Source organism: Sinohyriopsis cumingii, chromosome 11 (assembly GCF_028554795.1).
Source record: "Sinohyriopsis cumingii isolate HCF-2022 chromosome 11, ASM2855479v2, whole genome shotgun sequence".
Taxonomy (NCBI): domain Eukaryota; kingdom Metazoa; phylum Mollusca; class Bivalvia; order Unionida; family Unionidae; genus Sinohyriopsis; species Sinohyriopsis cumingii.
The window spans coordinates 98094203-98116196 of NC_142971.1; the positions used below are offsets into that span (position 1 = coordinate 98094203).

At 36.0% G+C, this 21994-nt stretch overlaps 1 protein-coding gene across 7 annotated transcripts in view; it reads left to right on the top strand.

Moving 5' to 3' along the window:
• Nucleotides 1–21994, top strand: part of LOC149789084 (filamin-A-like) — a 226899-nt gene that overhangs the window by 92914 nt on the left and 111991 nt on the right. For 5 of the 7 annotated variants that reach the window (XM_089975267.1, XM_089975270.1, XM_089975269.1 and 2 more), the window contains exons 8-17: nt 4464–4553; nt 5961–6164; nt 7150–7551; nt 8504–8697; nt 10476–10733; nt 13864–13984; nt 14600–14824; nt 15450–17153; nt 19491–19664; nt 20366–20476. In XM_089975267.1, coding sequence (XP_089831393.1) covers nt 4464–4553; nt 5961–6164; nt 7150–7551; nt 8504–8697; nt 10476–10733; nt 13864–13984; nt 14600–14824; nt 15450–17153; nt 19491–19664; nt 20366–20476 — 3483 coding nt within the window. The remainder of the gene's footprint in view (nt 1–4463; nt 4554–5960; nt 6165–7149; nt 7552–8503; nt 8698–10475; nt 10734–13863; nt 13985–14599; nt 14825–15449; nt 17154–19490; nt 19665–20365; nt 20477–21994) is intronic. The other 2 variants (XM_089975272.1, XM_089975274.1) reach the window with 2 other exon arrangements.

Consider the following 21994-nt stretch of genomic DNA (forward strand, 5'->3'; position numbering starts at 1 on the left):
GTCTGGAATGTCAGGCATCAAATAGCACATACAGACTGCTGTAAGGCGTGCCAGGTATCCATATAGTGCATACAGACTGCTGTCTGGAATGCCATGCATCTATATAGTACATACAGACTGCTGTCTGGTATTCCAGGCATCCATATAGTACATACAGACTGCTGTAAGGCGTGCCAGGCATCCATATAGTGCATACAGACTGCTGTCTGGAAAGCCATGCATCTATATAGTACATACTGCTGTCTGGAATGCCAGACATCATATAGTACATACAGACTGCTGTAAGGCGTGCCAGGTATCCATATAGTGCATATAGACTGCTGTCTGGAATGCCAGGCATCTATATAGTACATACAGACTGCTGTCTGGAAAGCTAGGCATCATGTAGTACATACAGACTGCTGTAAGGCATGCCAGGCATCCATATAGTGCATACAGACTGCTGTCTGGAATGCCAGGCATCTATATAGTACATACAGACTGCTGTAAGGCGTGCCAGGCATCCATATAGTACATACAGACTGCTGTCTGGAAAGCCAGGCATCTATATAGTACATACAGACTGCTGTCTGGTATTCCAGTCCTCATATAGTGCATACAGACTGCTGTCTGGAATGCCAGGCATCATATAGTACATACAGACTGCTGTTTGGAATGGCAGGCATCATATAGTACATACAGACTGCTGTAAGGCGTGCCAGGTATCCATATAGTGCATACAGACTGCTGTCTGGAATGCCAGGCATCTATATAGTACATACTTCTGTCTGGAAAGCCAGGCATCATATAGTACATACAGGCTGCTGTAAGGCGTGCCAGGTATCCATATAGTGCATACAGACTGCTGTCTGGAATGCCAGGCATCATATAGTACATACATACTGCTGTAAGGTGTGCCAGGTATCCATATAGTGCATACAGACTGCTGTCTGGAATGCCAGACATCTATATAGTACATACAGACTGCTGTCTGGAAAGCCAGGCATCTATATAGTACATACAGACTGCTGTCTGGAATGTCAGGCATCATATAGTGCATACAGACTGCTGTCTGGAATGCCAGGCATCATATAGTACATACAGACTGCTGTAAGGCGTGCCAGGCATCCATATAGTGCATACAGACTGCTGTCTGGAATGCCAGGCATCTATATAGTACACTGCTGTCTGGAATGCCAGGCATCATATTGTACATACAGACTGCTGTAAGGCGTGCCAGGCATCCATATAGTGCATACAGACTGCTGTCTGGAATGCCAGGCATCTATATAGTACATACAGACTGCTGTCTGGAATGTCAGGCATCCATATAGTACATACAGACTGCTGTAAGGTGTGCCAGGCATCCATATAGTGCATACAGACTGCTGTAAGGCGTGCCAGGCATCCATATGGTGCATACAAACTGCTGTAAGGCATGCCAGGCATCCATATAGTGCATACAGACTGCTGTCTGGAATGCCAGGTATCCATATAGTGCATACAGACTGCTGTCTGGAATGTCAGGCATCCATATAATGCATACAGACTGCTGTCTGGAATGTCAGGCATCCATATAATGCATACAGACTGCTGTCTGGAATGTCAGGCATCCATATGGTGCATACAGACTGCTGTCTGGAAAGCCAGGCATCCATATAGTGCATACAGACTGCTGTTTGGAATGCCAGGCATCATATAGTACATACAGACTGCTGTAAGGCGTGCCAGGCATCCCTATAGTGCATACAGACTGCTGTCTGGAATGCCAGGCATCTATATAGTACATACAGACTGCTGTCTGGAATGTCAGGCATCCATATAATACATACAAACTGCTGTAAGGCTGCCAGGCATCCATATCGTACATACTGACTGCTGTAAGGTTTGCCAGGCATCTATATGGTGCATACAGACTGCTGTAAGGTGTGCCAGGCATCCACATAGTGCATACAGACTGCTGTAATGTGTGCCAGGCATCCATATAGTGCATACAGACTGCTGTAAGATGTGCCAGGCATCCATATAGTACATACAGACTGCTGTAAGGTGTGCCAGGCATCCATATAGTGCATACAGACTGCTGTAAGGTGTGCCAGGCATCCATATAGTGCATACAGACTGCTGTAAGGCTACCAGGCATCCATATAGTGCATACAGACTGCTGTCTGGAATGCCAGGCATCTATATAGTACATACTGCTGTCTGGAATGCCAGGCATCATATAGTACATACAGACTGCTGTCTGGAATGTCAGGCATCCATATAGTACATACAGACTGCTGTAAGGTGTGCCAGGCATCCATATAGTGCATACAGACTGCTGTAAGGTGTGCCAGGCATCCATATAGTGCATACAGACTGCTGTAAGGCTGCCAGGCATCCATATAGTGCATACAGACTGCTGTCTGGAATGCCAGGCATCTATATAGTACATACTGCTGTCTGGAATGCCAGGCATCATATAGTACATACAGACTGCTGTAAGGCGTGCCAGGCATCCCTATAGTGCATACAGACTGCTGTCTGGAATGCCAGGCATCTATATAGTACATACAGACTGCTGTCTGGAATGTCAGGCATCCATATAGTACATACAGACTGCAGTAAGGTGTGCCAGGCATCCATATAGTGCATACAGACTGCTGTAAGGCTGCCAGGCATCCATATAGTACATACAGACTGCTGTCTGGAATGTCAGGCATCCTTATAGTACATACAGACAGCTATCTGGAATGTCAGGCATCCATATAGTGCATACAGACTGCTGTCTGGAATGCCAGGCATCATATAGTACATATAGACTGCTGTCTGGAATGCCAGTTTTTAGCCAAGGAGGTGACACAATGACCAGTAACAATTTTTTTCTTTTGATTTAGTTTTGTTGTGGAAATTATATCAAACAAAATATTTCCAAATTATAATTTGGAATTTGCACACAAAACTGTTGTTTAATTCACAAGAAAATAATGGTTTGGTTTATATCCTTCAAGCCAAATCAGAAATGCTGATCATGTGTATACATTTATTTCTTGATCAGCTTGAACAATTGATTACTTTTTTGTCAAGTTGATATTTTTGTCTCAGTACAGTTTTGGTGTTTCATGCAAAATTGATTATAAATTTATGATCAGATTTTGGACAATTTCAGGTACACACTTAAGAATATATATTCACACTATTAATTCTGTCTAATGTGAAAATAATGATAATTCTAAGGACACTTAATCACATGCATATATCATACCATATGTAATCACTTAAAAGTCAAACTGTAAACAAAGATTCTGATCTGCTCTATCACCATGTGCTTGTGGATTAGGGTCTGTATTTTTTCCCCACTGATTACTCTAACAAACTGCATGGACCCAGATCTGCCAGTGCATTATGCACCAGCAGATCTGGGTCTGTGCAGTTTGCATATGGCTTCATTTAGTAAGTAAGAATATATGGCAGTTGAGTGACTTGTAAAACATCAACTGAAATTGGTAAAAACTTAAACATTGTATAACAAAAGACCTTTGATATACAGATCAGTATCATTATTGTAACTGACTCCTCTGCTTGGCTGTTCTTCAATCCCCAGCTGTTATATCTGTTACACTTTGGTGCAAAAGCATGTCTCGTACTTCCTAAATAGTGAAAAAATATACAAAAACTTTTAATGAAGCCATTCATCTCAGTTTTAGTTGTAAGAATTCATATATAAAAATTCATATTTAATTTCTGTTATACTTTTTGGAAGAATGCAATTTTTAGAAGAATACCTGCTCATATTTAGTTCTGTCCTCAAAATGGGGCCTGATGTTCTTGTTGGTTCTGTTTTTATCACAAATGTAGTATGCAGACACAAAAAGGGCAAGGTTGAAGGTCAGGATGGTGAATCGTCTGTTTGCATTCATAGGCCTAGAGTTTATCCAATGAACTGATAAACAGGTTGTGTCATCATGTAATTTCATGTCTCCCCCTGTGGGCTAAGCGACATAGAATATTACTGATAAACCCTTCTGTTTGTCCTAAGAGATGACAAAATAACACAGGAACTGCAATGGAGCAGTGTTTGGGATGTTAAACTGGTGACCAAAAGGGTGTGGGTTTGAAACCTACCACTGGATCAGTCTGGTGCGTCCTTGGCTAAGGCTGTTTACTCCAAATGCCTTGAGACTCAAAAAACATTCTTGTGTTGTTGTGCCATTGAACACTAAACAAAATCAAATCTAAATTATTTAGTGCCATGTTACCTGGGTATGTTGATCAATATAAAAAATTTGAATCGGCATCAGAAACCTATTAGAAATTTAAGACAGCTAAATCTGCAAGATAGATTCTCCCCATGTGACCTTTAACTTTGCCATTGTTTTGTAGTCAAATAGTAGTTAGTAGTGGTGTTGTCAGGCATAAGTATATTGCACTAGTCAAATAGTAGTTAGTAGTGTTTTCAGAAATCATTATATTGCACTATTATGCTTTCCCAAACCCTACAGGCCAGCCTAGTACACAGAGTAAGGTTGCACCAGGTAGCAGGCCTGGTTTAAAGTCTGCACCTGGCTTACTGCCCACTAAGGCAGCAGAGGGTGAGTTTTTTGTCTGCCAGCAATGTCATTTCTATGGTGACATTGGCAAAAAATGTGATATTTCTACCTGTTGATTTCTTTTAAGCTTGATTTACTTTTATTTTTAAATTTTATGTCTTGTTGAATTCATGTTGTACATGTGGTCTTTCTTTCAGTATTCACTATGTCATGCATACTTTTTATATTTAGTTTGCATTTTTATCTCTGTGATACTTTTAGTTTTTGGGTGTTACAACTTTTGAATGACCTTGATGTTTATTTGTTGACAACTGTATTTGCAACTGTTTATTCATACAGTCCATTTTATTTTGCCTCAAGCTGGAGGATTTATGGACAAATCTGTCTTACATATTTATCATTGTTGATTTTGTTGGCACATCATTACATAAATAACAAAATCTAATTTTCACTTATTTAAAGAAAATTTAAATGTCACATATAAAGACTGTTTAAGGAATAACTGTTTATAATTTATATTCATTAGTGTTGTATTTATGTGTTTGACACCACTCAATGTAATATTCATTAGTGTTGTATTTATGTGTTTGACACCACTCAATGTAATATTCATTAGTGTTGTATTTATGTGTTTGACACCACTCAATGTAATATTCATTAGTGTTGTATTTATGTGTTTGACACCACTCAGTGTAATATTCATTAGTGTTGTATTTATGTGTTTGACACCACTCAGTGTAATATTCATTAATGTTGTATTTATGTGTTTGACACCACTCAGTGTAATTAACATCCTCAAAACTTTTACCATGAGCATGATTAATGTTTTTCATTTGTTTCATAAAATGTTGCTTCAATCGCAAAAAGTTCAGAATAACTCTTTATCTACAAATTATTGCAAGTCATGTTCAGAAATCATCTTTCATACTGCATTCTGCTTGAGACTAACGACCTTGACCAATGAAATGGAAATGTCCAAATCAAGTTGTATCTAATTATCAGAGCCAAGTGTTTTGAATATTAGAGGTATTTTCTCACTAACATCAAGTAAATTTTGTACGTATTGGAAAATTTCAGCATGGTTTGATATTGTATTTTTTATTATGGCTTACTTTTTAAAATGTTGCCATGGATTCAGAAATGGCAAACATTGCACCTAACAGTACGGAGATAAATAATTGCAGAATTAAAAAATTAAAACTGAAAATGTTTAATAAAGAAAAGTTGTCACTAAAAATTTTTATTTCTCCATAAATGGATGGTACAATTTTAAGAAAGTAACTATATGTGTGCTACTATTTGAAAGGTTGAAAAGAATAATTATATCTGACTTAATGGAAAAATTATTTAAATACTGTGACATCACTGACTATTATATTTTAAAGGTAGGTAAATACCTGTGCTGGTTTATTTTGTTTTCAAGTATTGTCAAGTTGGTATATGTTGCAGATGCTGGTCAAGGTAATGTAGAGGTCATCATCATGGATCCCTCAGGTCACAGGGACAAGGTCAAACCTGCCATCAAATCAGCTGGGAAAGATGGTGTCTACCTGGTAGAATACACTGCCCTTGAAATAGGACTTCACTCCATCTCCATTACTTTCTCTGGTCAGCAGATCCCCAAAAGTCCATATGGAGTTAATGTTTCTCCAGGTAGGACTTGTAGATAGAGAAAGAGAAAGAGGGAGAGAAATTTGTATATATTTTGAGTGGGTGGTTGAGTGGCTAGCATGATCATATTAAAGTTTCAGCAACTACACGTTTGTATAACTTCTAGTCATTTCAGTCAGTAGTGAAACGGAAACATTACTCTTCACACACATGTAATATCATATTTTGACTAGTAAGGCTGTAAGTTAGTGCTTGCTCATGAGTCAGTTTCTTTCATAAAAAATTACTAAAATTTAAGAAAAAGATAAAATGCTCATTTCTATACAGTATTTTATTTAGTATACAGTTATTTGTGTATATTCATAACAGGTATTTCATTCGATTTTTAACATTTATCATTTTTTTATGCATGAAACTCCAATGCTCCATGTGAGTAACATATAGCTATTTCTCTAGACTGTGTAGCTTTCAGTTCCTGATACATGTATATTTTGAGTCTTTCTTGTATGAAAAAAATGATTAAAATTGAAGGAAATTACAAAATGACTGTTATTCTTTAAGTATTTTATTTAGCATAGATGAAATTATTTTATACATTTTTACTATAGAAAGATATTTTATTCTGTTCTTAACATTTCATTATTATTTTTTGCATTTTGAAATGTTATGTTCTTCTGCTTTTGATTATTTCATTCTTTGTTTTGTATTATCTCAGCCATGAGAAACGATTTGACCATTTGGTTTTGAGACTTTTTTCAGATGACATTTTTCATTCAAGTCATCTCTCTTGCAGTCAGTAAATACTAGAGGGGCAAATGCTAAAAATGTATGCATGGGTTTATACTAGTATAATTTATAGATGTATTAAATAAGAAAGGGAAACACTACATTAAAATGTGAAGAAAAAACCTCTCATTATGCATTACAAGTTTTTATATAACATATTTTTTGAAGTTTTTATTCCATTGAGCAGAACATGTCTGGAAAATATTTTTCATGTGTATTAAATTCCTGATTTCTTTTGTAGCCATAAATGCCAAAGCTGCCTATGCTATTGGTCGTGGAATCCAGCCAAAGGGTGTAAGGGTTAAGGACAATGCTGATTTCAAGGTCTTCACAAAGGATGCTGGGAAGGCAGAGCTTAAGGTCCAGATTATTGGTCCAGGTGGAGTTGAACTCAAATGCACCAGCAAATTGTCCAAGACTGAGGAGGGTGTTTATGAGTGTGTGTATGTTCCTGTACAACCAGGCCAGTACATTATCAACATTTTATTTGGAGAGCAGCACATTGCCAAGAGTCCTTTCAAGGTGGAGATTGGGCCATACAAGGAGTCCAAAGTGATTGCTTATGGACCTGGTCTGGAGGGAGGTGTGGCCAACCAGCCAGCTGTATTCACTGTTGAAACAAGAGGAGAGGTTGGAGCCTTAGGTATGTTTATCCATGTAGAAATTACCTTTGTCATAGTGATCTTAGTGATATAATTCTAGGTAGGATGTTTTTCCAATGGGAAGTATCCATGTGACAGTTACTATAGTGATAGTGACCTTGGTGATGTAATTTTTGGGTGGATGTTTATCATGTGGGAAGTATCCATGTAACAATTACCTTAGTGATAGGTACCTTAGTGATGTAATTCTAGATAGAATATTTATCATTTGTGAGGTGTCGATCTTGAAATTGACATAGTGACAGTGACCATAATGTAGCAACACCTACCATGGTGATAGTGACCTTAGTGATGACATTCTAGGCAGGATGTTTATCTTCAGGGAAGTAATCCAGACAATTACCATTATAACAATTTTTCATTCATATCGCTACAATGTTTGCAATGAGGCAGATTATAGTGATGCCTAGCACTGTGGCATCATGTCACAGACATGTAGCATGATGTCCCACCCAGTCACATTATCCTGACACCAGGCTGACCAGTCCTAACACTAATCTCTTAATGCTGAGTGCCAAGTGAGGTAGCTGTTAGTACCATTTTTGTAAGTCTTTGGTATGACTCAGCCTGGGATTGAACCCATGACCTCCTGCATCTGAGATGGACACTCTAACTACTAGGCCACTGGAATGGTCCTATAGTAATTGTATGACTGTTGATATATATTCTCTTCTTACCTCCCTGAATGTAAGAAGTTTCCAGTTGAAATGGAAGACCAGCTGTCAATTTAGCATTCTCTCAGTCTGATAAGTGTTTCTAATTGCAAAGTTTTGCTGCACTAGTGGGCCATAAATTGTCAGCACTTTACAGAATGAAAGTTTTAAGTTCCTTATTTAATATCTAAACACTATTTGATGGATTGTAACAAGACATAATTGGCGCAGGTTATGTTGGAAATTCAGGTCACTGCAAAATGTTGGCATCTTTTTGCAGGGTTTTCCATCGAGGGACCATCTCAGGCTAAAATTGACTGTAAGGACAACGGTGATGGGTCTGCAGATGTCACATACTGGCCAACAGTTCCAGGAGAGTATGCTGTTCACATCCTTTGTGGAGATGAAGACATCCCCAAGTCCCCGTACATGGTTCCCATTGGACCAGAAAGCAAGGAATTTGATGCCTCCAAGGTAAGAGTCAAGTGCTATGCTTGGTCCCCTTGTTTGAAACCGTATATATATATATGATGTTAGAATACTTATTTGTCAAAATTGGGCTCTTCCTTCATAAAAGTATACTTGGCTACATTCTGACCAATCAGAAGGCTGCATTGGTACACATCATGCAAAATTTACTAGTCTGTATTAACATTTATTAGTTGAAACATTGGGTAAATTTTATGAGGAGCCAGATGTCTAATTAGGACTTGTTATAATCCTTATTTGTCTTTAAAATGATGTATACTCCTTTTATGAAGAGTATGTTAGTGGGGATTGAGACAAGAGTTTGTTATGGTTTTGGTTCAAGTTGTTCATTTGGCTATATTTATTAAACCCTTTGATAGATTCTCATCATACTAGGCATGAATTGTTACAAAGACACTTCATTCTGTGACATGTTTAATTGATATAAAGTTAAGACAATTCATTGATGACATGATTACTCTTTATGATGTGAAGACAATTCATTCAGTGACATGTTTACTTATCCTTTTACCTTGGAGTTGGGGAAAGTTACATTTAGAGTTTTGGTTCAAGATTCTTGTTTGCTTAACGTTTCCTAACCCTTTCTGAATTTCCTTCATACTTAGGAGTAATCATTATGAAGATAAGAAAATTCAACCGGTGACATGCTCGCTTGATCCTTTGACCTTGGGGTCAAGGTCACAGTTGTAGAAAATTTGGATTCAGGTTTAGGTAGTTTTTTTTTTCTTCCCACTTTTCCTAAAATCCCAAAATGGATTTTCTTCATTCACTAGATGAATCATTATAAAGCAACATGATTTTACAACTTATTCACATTTTTGTCAGGGTTAAATTTACAGAAGTGGAATATTGTCAAACTCTATACCGTTTTAAAAGGAAATGCAGTGGACTCAGTTTCAGTTTTACACCAAAATAATACTCCAAAAGAATGAAAATCACTTCTGACTTGGAAATGTATTTTAGGTACTAAACTGAACCTGAATATTTATGGTCCAGAAATAGTCTGTGGTCATGCGTTAAGTGGAACACACATCTGAAATGCTGAACCAGATTATTTATGGTTAGCAAATACTGTAGAAGTCGTATTGGTGAGTCAGTGACATGGAAATGTAGAAAGAGAATGTTAGGTTAAACAGTACTCAACAAGCATGCAGACACAGATTAGGGTTGAAATAGGCTAATTCAGGTTCTTTGCACCCTAAAGTGAGACCAGAAAAGCCAGTTAAGAAAAATTGATGCTATTCATTTGTGTAAATAATCAATAAAGCTTCTTTGTTTTGTCATATTTAAATACTTGGGCTTTAATAAACAGTTCTGTGGTCTCACTTAGGATGAATCACTGGTGGAGACCAACAAAACAGTATTTTGAAGAAATGTAAATTGTTCAGCTAAAGTTTCATTAAATGTTATAAAATCAGACTGCTTTTAATGATTTAGCACTCTTAAACACAGAGAAATGATCTGTCATAATTATGTTTTCTCTCTCACTCTTGCTGTCACTTTATCACAATGCGCATTTTCCTTATTTCATACATGCAAAAATGAAACACAAATTCTGTCAAATCACATAAAAAACATTTAAGATTTGATGGTTTTAAAGTTTATGATTTAAATATATGGTATCGTTGATGCATATGACATGTCTGTGATACACTCAATAAATTTGAAAACCTCTTGAAACTGAAAATTAATGTTTGCCTGAGAGTTTTTGGTTTTGAGTTGGGTTTTTTTTCTGCACACTATGTTCTGTTCTTTTTGTATAGGCGACTGCCTATGGTCCAGGCCTAGAGAAGACTGGTGTCACTGTAGACGCTTGGGCAGAGTTTACTGTTGACACAAAGAAGGCAGGCAAGGCACCACTGCATATCACATGCTTTGATGTAGATCTAAAACCAGTTAGTGTGGAGGTCAAGGACAACAAAAATGGCACCTACTCCTGTCGTTACATGGCCAAACGAGCAGTCAAACACACCATTACAATTACATATGGTGGAGTGTGCATTCCAAATAGTCCATTCAAGGTTAGTTGAGCAACTTTATAATCACACGTGCTTGAAGTGAATAATTCTTAGACAAGAGCTGGTCTAATTGATTAAAAATACTAGTAGAAATTAATAGTGCTATTTTTGTTCCTCTCAGTATAGTGTATAGGAGGAAATTTAATCTTGGAATATTGAAGTATTCTTAGCAATTACTGTTATAGCATTCATTTTCTGTGCTAAATTGAAGTATTCTTAGCAATTACTGTTATAGCATTCAGTTTTCTGTGCTAAATTGAAGTATTCATAGCAATTACTGTTATAGCATTCAGTTTCTGTGCTAAATTGAAGTATTCTTAGCAATTACTGTTATAGCATTCAGTTTTCTGTGCTAAATTGAAGTATTCGTAGCAATTACTGTTATAGCATTCAGTTTCTGTGCTAAATTGAAGGTATTCTTTTATGAATGAAAACAGTTTTAAATATTAATTTACAAACAAGTTCTAACAATTTTGCATGGTGCATTCAGAGATGCCAACCTTTCTCGATTTTGTGCCATTATTAGGATTTTTGTGAATATTTCACATTCTAATTTATATTAATACAAATCAGGAAATCATGAGTTTGTGAGATACATTTTTGACACAAGTTTTTTATGTAGACACAGGTAGGGAAAAGAGTACTTCAACGTGGTTATGATAGAATGGTTCATGAAATATATCTTCTTAATGCAAAAGACATGTATTTGTTTAGAAACTTGACACTGTAAATAGGAAAATATGGCAGCAGCACCAGACGTAGACACATTTATTCGCTTAGAAACAGGATTTTATTTCATAGGAGGTTGTGCTAACCATGCTGAACAGTCATTCGATTTGTTGTACAAACTGAAAATAACGTTTTTGTGGGTTTTAATTGCACATTTATTGCCTTTCTGAAGGACACATATGAGCTGGCCTCAGCAAGTATTGAAACTGTTAGCCTTGGATTATGAGTCTGACACTTGAAAAATTGAGCTAACATGGTTCCATCACACTGTAAATAAAAGACAAGGGATAAAGCTTTCCTTTCAGTAAAATATCCGCCAAATGCCTTGAAACCATGGTAGCAGTGGTAAGAGTGACCTTTCATGAGGGGTTAGCCTTGTGCAAAAGTATACAAAAAGAAGCTTTCTGTTAGTATTCTTATTTATTTCTAAACTTTCTCATTTTGGCTCTTGGAGTTCTCTATGTTTGCAAATCAGTTTTACATTTTATTTAGTCTTAAACCTTTTTGTTTAGAATGAAAACCAGTACTGTACATTTGCCTTGAGAAGAATAAAAGCCTTGTTCACTACTGACAATTAAAAATTTTCTAATATAAGTAATTTTAAATTACTGACCTTAAATGTAGCCCATATGCAGATCTCCTGTTAGTGTCTTGCATTCAGAAATTCACTGAACTTTGTCTATCCATTTAAGATGTGTGTATGACTGTCTTTGACTGTAAATTGGTCCTTGATTAGTTTATGATTTTTTATGATGTTTAGGAGAATATTTGAAGCACTTTCCAATTACTTTGCTCATTCTTGTATTGGGACCAGTAAATGTGCTTCTTAATTCTGTGAAAGCTGGTTAAGATGGTTGCCTTGTGGTTTTGTTTTTCTTTGTCAGAAGGCACTGAATGGAGATCTGCAAATAGATCACTTGAGTTGCTGTCTTTCAGATTGCTTACTTTCTAGATTTGTCAGTCACTTGAATAAAGAAAGCTTGTATTTTTTTCTAGACATATGGAAAATAACAGTTTCACTGTGAACTAAAAAAAATAGAACCGATTTTTGCAGATTCATGGAACTCGGAAACTAGAAATGATGGAGTTGTCAAATAAAAAAAGATGGAAAGCTCATTGACTTCTACTTGTACATGAGGCTAACCTCTTAAAACGAATGTCAATCTTAGAGTTTCTGTACTAATTAAAATAAAATTATTTTTTGCAAAGGGAAGTTCTCTTCCCTGTCTTGTTAAATTATTTAGAGTATTTGAATATACATTATATTTTTATTGTCCATTTTGAAATGTTTCGACAAGTTACATTTTTATAATCCATTTTGAATAGTTTCGACAAGGAAATCCTTGTAGGTTGCAGATATGAAGAAGGTTAAAAGAGGACAAATGGTTATGTTTTTGAAATTTTAGCAGTGTTTAAATCACTTATTTCAGATTGGACTTGAACTACTACTGCCTGTTTGTGACAGATATGTTTTAATTGCCACTGGCTGCATTCAGATATATTTTTAATTGTCACTGGCTGCATTCAGATATGTCTTTAATTGTCACTGGCTGCATTCAGATATGTCTTTAATAGGCACAGACTGCATTTAGATATTTCTTTAATAGGCACAGTCTGCATTTAGATATTTCTTTAATTGCCACTGGCTGCATTCAGATGTCTTTAATTGTCACAGACTGCATTCAGATATGTCTTTAGTTATCACAGACTGCATTCAGATATGTATTTAATTGTCTCTGGTTGCATTCAGATATGTCTTTAACTGTCACTGGCTGCATTCCGATATGTCTTTAATTGTCACAGACTGCATTCAGATATGTCTTTAACTGTCACTGGCTGCATTCAGATATGTCTTTAACTGTCACTGGCTGCATTCTGATATGTCTTTAATTGTCTCTGGCTGCATTCAGATATGTTTTTAATTGTCACTGGCTGCATTCAGGTATGTCTTTAATTGTCATTGGCTGCATTCAGATATGTCTTTAATTATCACAGAATGCATTCAGATATGTCTTTAATTGTCACTCTCTGTTTCCAGGTATGTATTGAATTGTCACAGACTTTGTCTTACAGGTATGTTTAGGTTCTAACAGGATGATCCAGAATATTTGTAGATGTTTGTCTCTTTTGTTAAATGAGTTGTCCATTCTTGCTGGAATCCAAAGAATCCAAAAATGTTGATGGTAGGATTCCTGATATTGTTTCTCATGGTTTGACATTTTCTGTGTATACCAAGTACGATCAAAGTCATGGAGTGAAGTTTGGACTTTTGTAGTTTAAGAAATGTTAGAATAGGTCCACATTTTACTTTTCCATGTATCTCAAAAAAAATTTCACGAAAATAGTTTGACTGCTTCAATTTCATTTGTATTCATTATAAGAAGGCTGTCTCTCTATGACTTAGGTGCTGGTGTCTCAAGCCAGTAAGCCAGGTAATGTCAAGGTATTTGGGCCTGGTGTGGAGAAGGGTGTTAAGACGTTTGTTGCAACTTACTTCAAAGTGGACTGCAAGACAGCTGGACCAGGTAAAGTACAGTTGCATAATTGTGAAATGGTTTTCATAGATGCTTTTCACAAGACATAGTTCTATTTTTGTTTGTTCTGTTTATTTATTATGTATTTATCCTCTCTTTTATTGGTTCCTCTGCCATTTGCTAGATTATACCATGCATTTAAAATTCCAACTTCTGGAATGTCAGATTAGAAATGCTTTAAAGCTGGTGAGTATAAATTGGAAAAGTTTAACAAATTTTTAATGTATTCTAGGAAGATACAAGCTTCATTTGGTTTGATGCACACCTACATTTAATTTCTTACTTAATGGTATAATTTTCATTGTTCAACCAATTTTAATAAAGAGTTTGTTCCAGTTATAATATAACTACATGTGCCTCAAGAGTATAGGATCAAAGTCTGATGCCTTGGCATAGGATGTTTGGTAGGGGAGACAATTTGGTTTAGATATCAGCAGAAAGATATTTACTGCTTGTCAGAATCTGATATAATGTAGACAAAACAGTCATTGTTCAGTTTAACTTTGGAGGAAATTATGACATAGCTTTTGGAGGAAAGTATGTTGTAGCTGTAACAAAATGTTTTTTTTCTTCTTGCGCGTTTGCAAAGTATCTTTTCTTTTTTAGGGGATGTGGCAATTGCTCTTACAGATGAGAGAGGCAGGGATGTTCCCGTGACAACCAAGGACAATAAAGATGGCACATTTACTGTGGAGTACACAGCAGAAACTCCTGGCACTTACACTGTCATGGTGTATTTTGCTGGCAAGGAAATCCCAGCCAGCCCCATCAAGGTCAAGGTTGAATCTAGCATTGATGTTAGTAAAGTCAAGGTCACAGGTCTTGAAACACGTAAGCTGAAACACTTTTCTTTTATTGTATACTGACTCTGAGTAATTATATTAGCATACGTTTTTAGATTGAAAAAGTCAACATCTGTCAGAAATACATTATATTAGCATACATTTTTAGATTGAAAAAAGTCAACATCTGTCAGAAGTACATGTATATTGCTCGAGGCACTTGTCTATATTGTGTCATCATTTAACACATTTTATATAATTGTGTATTAGATTTAATGCCACTTATAGTTTACAATGGTACTAATAAATTAGGGGTTGTCTCTAGAAAGTATCTTGATTTCTTTTAAGTGCTTTTTTTAAGCATATATTGGACCACTTGTCTATTTGTCAGTTTAGTTCTGAGTGCAGCTGTTTTCAGCATGATAGTAAATTATGACTAGTTATACATCTTGTTGTATATTTAGTAATCACATACCTGGTTGTGACAGATTTCATATTAAATATTACCTTTTCAATAAAGTGCCATAGCTAGTGCTTTTAACCAGACCAAAAAGATGGGCACTCAAACAAATGCACCTTTACCTACTATTTGTATTTAAATATTTATACTGTGGATTGGTATACCTTCTGTCACTGTGGACTGTGGTCACATGAAATTGTGTTTTGCACAACAGCTATCAAACTTGGAGAGACCCGTCCAATTCAAATCAACACAAGTTCATCTGGCAAGAAAGATGCCCCTTGCAGAGTCATGGTCACCAGTCCCAAAGGTCAAACAGTGGAATTACCCTCAAAGCCATATAAGGATGGTTACAATACAGAATTTGCTCCTGTTGAGGCAGGACCCCATAAGGTCAATGTGAACTATGGTGGACAGGAGCTACCCAAATCTCCCTTCCCAGTTAATGTCATTGCAGAAGTTGCTGCAGAAAAAGTCAAGGTATATGGACCAGGACTTGAGGGCGGTATTGCAACCAAGCCTGCCATTTTCACTGTGGATCATTCACAGGTAGCTCCTGGCAAGGTGGCAGTTGTTGTGGATGGACCAAAACTGGACCTGAAACCAAAAGTTGAACTCAAGGACAACAAAAATGGTACCACTGATGTCACGTACTTCCCCAGAACTCCTGGAGACTATAAGATCAATGTTACTTACGACAGCAAAGCAATACCTCAGTCTCCATTCACTGCTAAAATCACAGAAATTCCTGCCCTGAAGGTCAAAGCATATGGGCCAGGTTTGGAGAAAGGATTGGCCAATCAACCAGCAAAGTTCACAGTGGATAGCAAGGAGGCCCCAGTACCAGGAAAGGTGGCTGTTACAGTTGATGGTCCAGTAAAACCTAAAGTAGATATCCAGGAGAATCCCAATGGCACAACAGATGTCACTTACTATCCTACTGTTCCTGGAGACTACAAGGTTGGAGTTACCTACAGTGATGAACCAATTCCAAAGTCTCCTTTTACAGCTAAGATTGCTGAATCTCCAGCAACCAAAGTTAAAGCATATGGCCCTGGCTTGGAGAAAGGTGTTGCTAAGAAACCTGCTATGTTCACTATTGACACAAGAGAGGCCACTGCTCCAGGAAGTCTTGGAGTGACCATTAATGGTCCAGTTGAAGCTAAGATCGACTGTAAAGACAATAAGAATGGAACATGTGATGTCACATACTACCCTGTTGCACCTGGAGATTACACAATCAATGTATCCTATGCCAATGAGCATATTGCCAAGTCTCCATTCACTGCCAAAATTGCTGAATCACCTGCAAGTAGAGTCAAGGCATATGGACCTGGATTAGAGAAAGGTGTTGCTAAGAGACCTGCAATGTTCACTATTGATACACGTGAGGCTATTGCCCCAGGAAGCCTTGGAGTAACCATTGATGGTCCTGCAGAAACTAAGATTGAATGCAAAGACAACCAGAATGGAACCTGTGATGTCACATACTACCCTGTTGTACCAGGAGATTACACCATCAATGTAACTTATGCTGATGAGCACATTAGCAAGTCGCCATTCAAAGCAACTGTTGATCAGTCACCAGCCTCCAGAGTGAAAGCCTTTGGACCTGGCCTTGACAAAGGTGTGGCAAATGAGCCAGCTCGATTCACCATTGACACAAGGGAGACAACCATGCCAGGTGGACTTGGAGTCACAGTGGAAGGTCCAGTTGAATGTAAGATTGAGTGCCGAGATAACCAAGATGGCACTTGTGATGTCACATACTACCCAACAGCCCCAGGGAATTATGCGGTTAATGTGACTTACGCTGATGAACACATTCCAAAGTCACCCTTCACAGCTAAAATTGAGCCAAGCACCAAGATAGATGTCAGCAAGGTGGTGGCATATGGTCCTGGACTAGAACAAAAGGGTAATATATCTATCTGCATGAAGCATGGATAGATACCATCATAAATGATTCATCTCTGAGTTGCGCATGGCTTTCTTTGAAAAGAACTACATGCATAACTGTTGACTTCCCCAAATGCCATTGATGCATGACTCTTGTGTTGTTTTATGTTTGTTACTGGCAACAGAATTTGCCGAGATAGATTGTTTTAAAAATTATGTTTGTTTCTTGACACTGTTTTGCAGATATCATTAAAAACAATGCATGAACATGTGAAGTTACATAGGTAGTATTAAATTTTGATTGAAACAATCACAATAACAACATAGTTACATAGGTAGTATTTAATTTTGATTGAAACAATCACAATAACAACAGGTTTAGTTACTGAAATACTCCTGCATTCACTAACCGTTTGAATGAATTTAATATTTTCTGAAGTTAAATGTATTCAACACCTTGCATCTTATAGATGTGTCAGAGACTTGCTGCCTGGAAGTGTTGGCAGTAACAAGTCTACTTTTGCATGGCAAAAATGCCTTGAAAGAGCTCCATTAGAATGGATCACAATGTTATGCTGTTTTTGGACAGCATGATGTGGCTTTTGGATTCCCATTTTACCCAATTGTGCATGGTTATTTATGTTTCATTTAATCAATCTAGTTTACTGTTTCCAAAATAATAGATGACAAGTCCAGCTAAGAAGAGTGTGGTAGACAATTTCATTTCACAGTGCTTCTGTATATGTAACACCAGTACCAGGATAGCCCACTTCTTAAGCACTTTTTTCTTTCCTGTATCCATGTAGATTTACTAAAGTGTATGATTGGGGAAAAAACTAAGAAACAATTGATGTTGCAGATTTTCTCATGAAATTGAATAATTCTCAGTCTAAGGAACACAACTCAGTTAATTTGCACATTGATATAATTTATGTGCAGCATTATTGATAAACATCTCGTATTCATGGTTGTAAATTTCATTCACTGTTAGATAATGAGGACATCATTCAAATAGAATATATGAACTTGCATAGTATCTCTTTTAAATGATTTTTCCCTTCAATTTCAAGTATCTACCTCACTTTGATCTATCTCTCCATTCCATGTTTTTATTCACGTTAACCTCACTTGACTGCTTGTTCAATAATTGTAGAATATCACCCTCAAGGCTTCTTCATGCACTTTGAATGATAAAAATTATTCAAAATTTAACCATAGTAATTACTTGGCTTAAAAATTGTCTTGTAACAGTCCTTTGCAAGACATCACTTGTTTATACATTGTATAAAAATTGTCTTGTAACAGTCCTTTGCAAGACACTACTTGTTTAATACATTGTATAAAAATTGTCTTGTAGCAGTCCTTTGCAGACATCACTTGTTTTATCATTTTATACAAATTGCCTTGTAACAGTCCTTTGCAAGATATTATTTGTTTTTTATGTCCAATAATAATTGTGTTGTAACAGTCCTTCTCAAGACGTTATTTGTTTTAAACAGTATGAAAATTGTCATGTAACAGTCCTTTGCAAGACATTGTTTGTTTTAAACAGTGTATGAAAATTGTAGTGTAGCATTCCTTTGCTAGCCATTATTGGTTTTATACATTCTATAAATATTGTCATGTAGCATTCCTTTGCTAGACGTTACTGATTTTATATTTTGTAGGTATATGAAGGGCACTGTTTATTCAAATAACATTACAAGAACTTTTCAATTTCTCATAATGTAGGATATATATTTATACATAGACACAGACACATCCATACATAGTACATACAAAGGCTGATGTCTTCTTTTGGTTCATTTCTCTAATAACAGCATGAGATCTTGTTTTGCATTAATAGCTTTTTTTTAAAGGGTCTTTAATTCTATACCTTAAACTTGTGAGTTAATGCAGTGATTGATGACCTTTCAACAAGTTCTGAAATAAAAAAGGACTTTCTTGTGTCTCCTTTTGTAGTCAGGTTCTAGCAGTCTGCATTTAACAAGTCTTTACTTTCATTTTATAATTTTACATTTTCATCTGGTTACACTGAGATTATTGTAAAATTTAAAAAATTGTTTTGCTTTCTTTGATCATTAGTCAGTGAACATGAACATAAGAATTCATGTTGGGATCATAAATATAATTCTATCAAATATTGAAAAGAAATTGTGTAATTTTGAAATTTTTAAAACTTTTCACAAAATTATGATGTCTTGACAAAATGATCTTAATAAAATTAAAAATTTTAGAACATTGCTATGTGTACCCTAATATGTGTTTAGTATTTTCTGTACAATGCAGAATTATGCATTTTTTATTTTTGTATTCATTCTTCTAGTAAATAAGAATTTTGTATGTTACTTTGCAGGAGTGTTCATTGAGTCGCCAAATGTGTTCACTGTTGATGCCAAATCTGTGACCCCAATGGGAGAGGGCAAGGTGAGGGCTGTTGTGACGAGTCCATCTGGACAGAGGACAGAGAGTATTATCCAGAACAAGGAGGATGGAACATATGATGTCATGTATACTCCATATGAACAAGGTATGAAAGGAAAAGTTGTGGATTAATCAGTCTTAATTGTGAAATACATCTGTCTGATCAGGAACAAATCCATTAAAAAATACAACAGAAAAACATAAGTAAGTTTTGATATTTGTACGCCCAGAGATTCTAGGTAATACATTATATAGTGTAACACATTAGTCAACACATTAGGTGATACATTTTTTAGTGTAACACATTAATTTAGTGTAACAAGTTTATGAAACACACTTACACCAATATAGAGTAACACATTAGGTAACATTAATATAGTGGTACACATTAGGTAACATTAATCTAGTGGTACACATTAGGTTACACATAGTGTAACACATTAGGTAACATTAATATAGTGGTACACATTAGGTTACATATAGTGTAACACATTAGGTAACATTAATATAGTGGTACACATTAGGTTACACATAGTGTAACACATTAGGTAACATTAATATAGTGGTACACATTAGGTTACACATAGTGTAACACTTTAGGTAACATTGATATAGTAGTACACATAAGGTTACACAGTGTAACACTTTAGGTAACATTAATATAGTGGTACACATTAGGTTACACAGTGTAACACTTTAGGTAGCACATTCAGTGATTTCAGATTTCAAAAGAGTCAGTTACCTTACAGATGAATATGTACTCTTGACTTCCATGCAGATTCCACATATTTTGTTTCTTTGATTCAGGTCCACAGAAGATTGATGTAACATATGAGGATATCCCAATCCCACAGAGTCCAATCATGGTCAATGCAGTGCCAGGTCATGATTCCAGCAAAGTCAAGGCATATGGACCAGGTGATGTGCTTCTATATGGCTCTATGGTTCAAGGACAAAGTTTTGATTCTGTTAAACCATGTATCACATACATTGTTGACACTTGCTGTCTCACTTATGTTAGGATATAAACGTTGGCTTCACTTTTTGGCATCAACATCAACAGTGGTGACACCATTTTTGGGACAGATATGCCAATTATTTTAGATTTTACAGACTTATTTAAAAAAAGAGTGAAAATTTGGCATTCCAATATGTATAGACAGAATTCCAAAAACTTAATATTTTATGGGATACAATTTTGCAATGGAGCTTTTTAATTCTTTACAGGAAGGGGGAAAAAAGCACTTCAGCAATATATGATAGACTGTTGCCTCAAATATAGTTTATAAATTTAAAAGCAGATCTGCCAACTATTCTGAATTATCCAGGAATGCCCCAAATTCACATGGCAAAAAAAGAAATTCTTTTATAATTAAAAAAAATAATTTTGCACATCTGTTTGGTGAGTTATTTTCAGTCGTTTTCAGTTAAATTCTATGTTTCAGTTAAATCTGGTAGTTAGATATTCTTCATTTCTGGTATCAACACCTGCCATTGTGAAGTCAATTTGAAACTTGTTTGGTTTGCTCTGTGTTCCATTTATTATTTATTATGGATACATTTTTTAATAGAAAACATAATTTGGACAATGAGCATTTGCCTAAGAAAATTTTAAACAGAAAGTCCACTGCAGAAATGAATACACAGAGGGATGTTCATTCATTTGGTCCAGTTTGAAAGACAATACTTGTGATGTCATTCTCAACCTCAAAACTGACCCATGAAACCCTTTGCTGGATTTAATTATTATTTAGTTGGCAGTTTGTGAAAGATGCAGTGCACTTGACAATAAATAGGTAAATAGATGAAAAATGGCCGTAGAAATGAGGAGGAAAGAAAAGATGCACATATAATTAATGAGACAAACTTGTGTTTGTGGGTATTTTTTTTAAACCAACAATATTGGAGCTGTTGAATCAGCTGGAAGTTGAGCCTTATATGAAGATACAAAAAGTGATGCTAGGATTTCTGATAACCATGATCTTGAAATGGCATCTCAACTAAGATTCTTTAGTTAGATACATGTAAAAATATCTGCAAAGTTTTAATGACCTACATAAGGGTACTTTACTCAGGTAAGACCATGTTATTGTATGGGAAAGAAATCCATCTGGGTTACATTCATTCCTGGAGACACCTTGTTTAGTGTTCAGGGAATTGCCCTAATAATGTACTACCTATATAAGAAGGGACCTTTTTGTTGTGTATGATAATTAGGAGTTGATTTCACATGTTTCAAACCATTTAAAGAATAAAATTAAAACTGGCATATATCATCTGGTTTCAGCCATACGGCGATATTGTTTGAATTGGAAGATTCAGAAATGTTAAGAATCCTATGTGGTACTGAAATAATTAGCAGTGGTAACTTGGTAGGATAGTTTTTCTACAGCAGTATCTAGACAATGGTTAATGGAATCAATTGATCAAAAATTT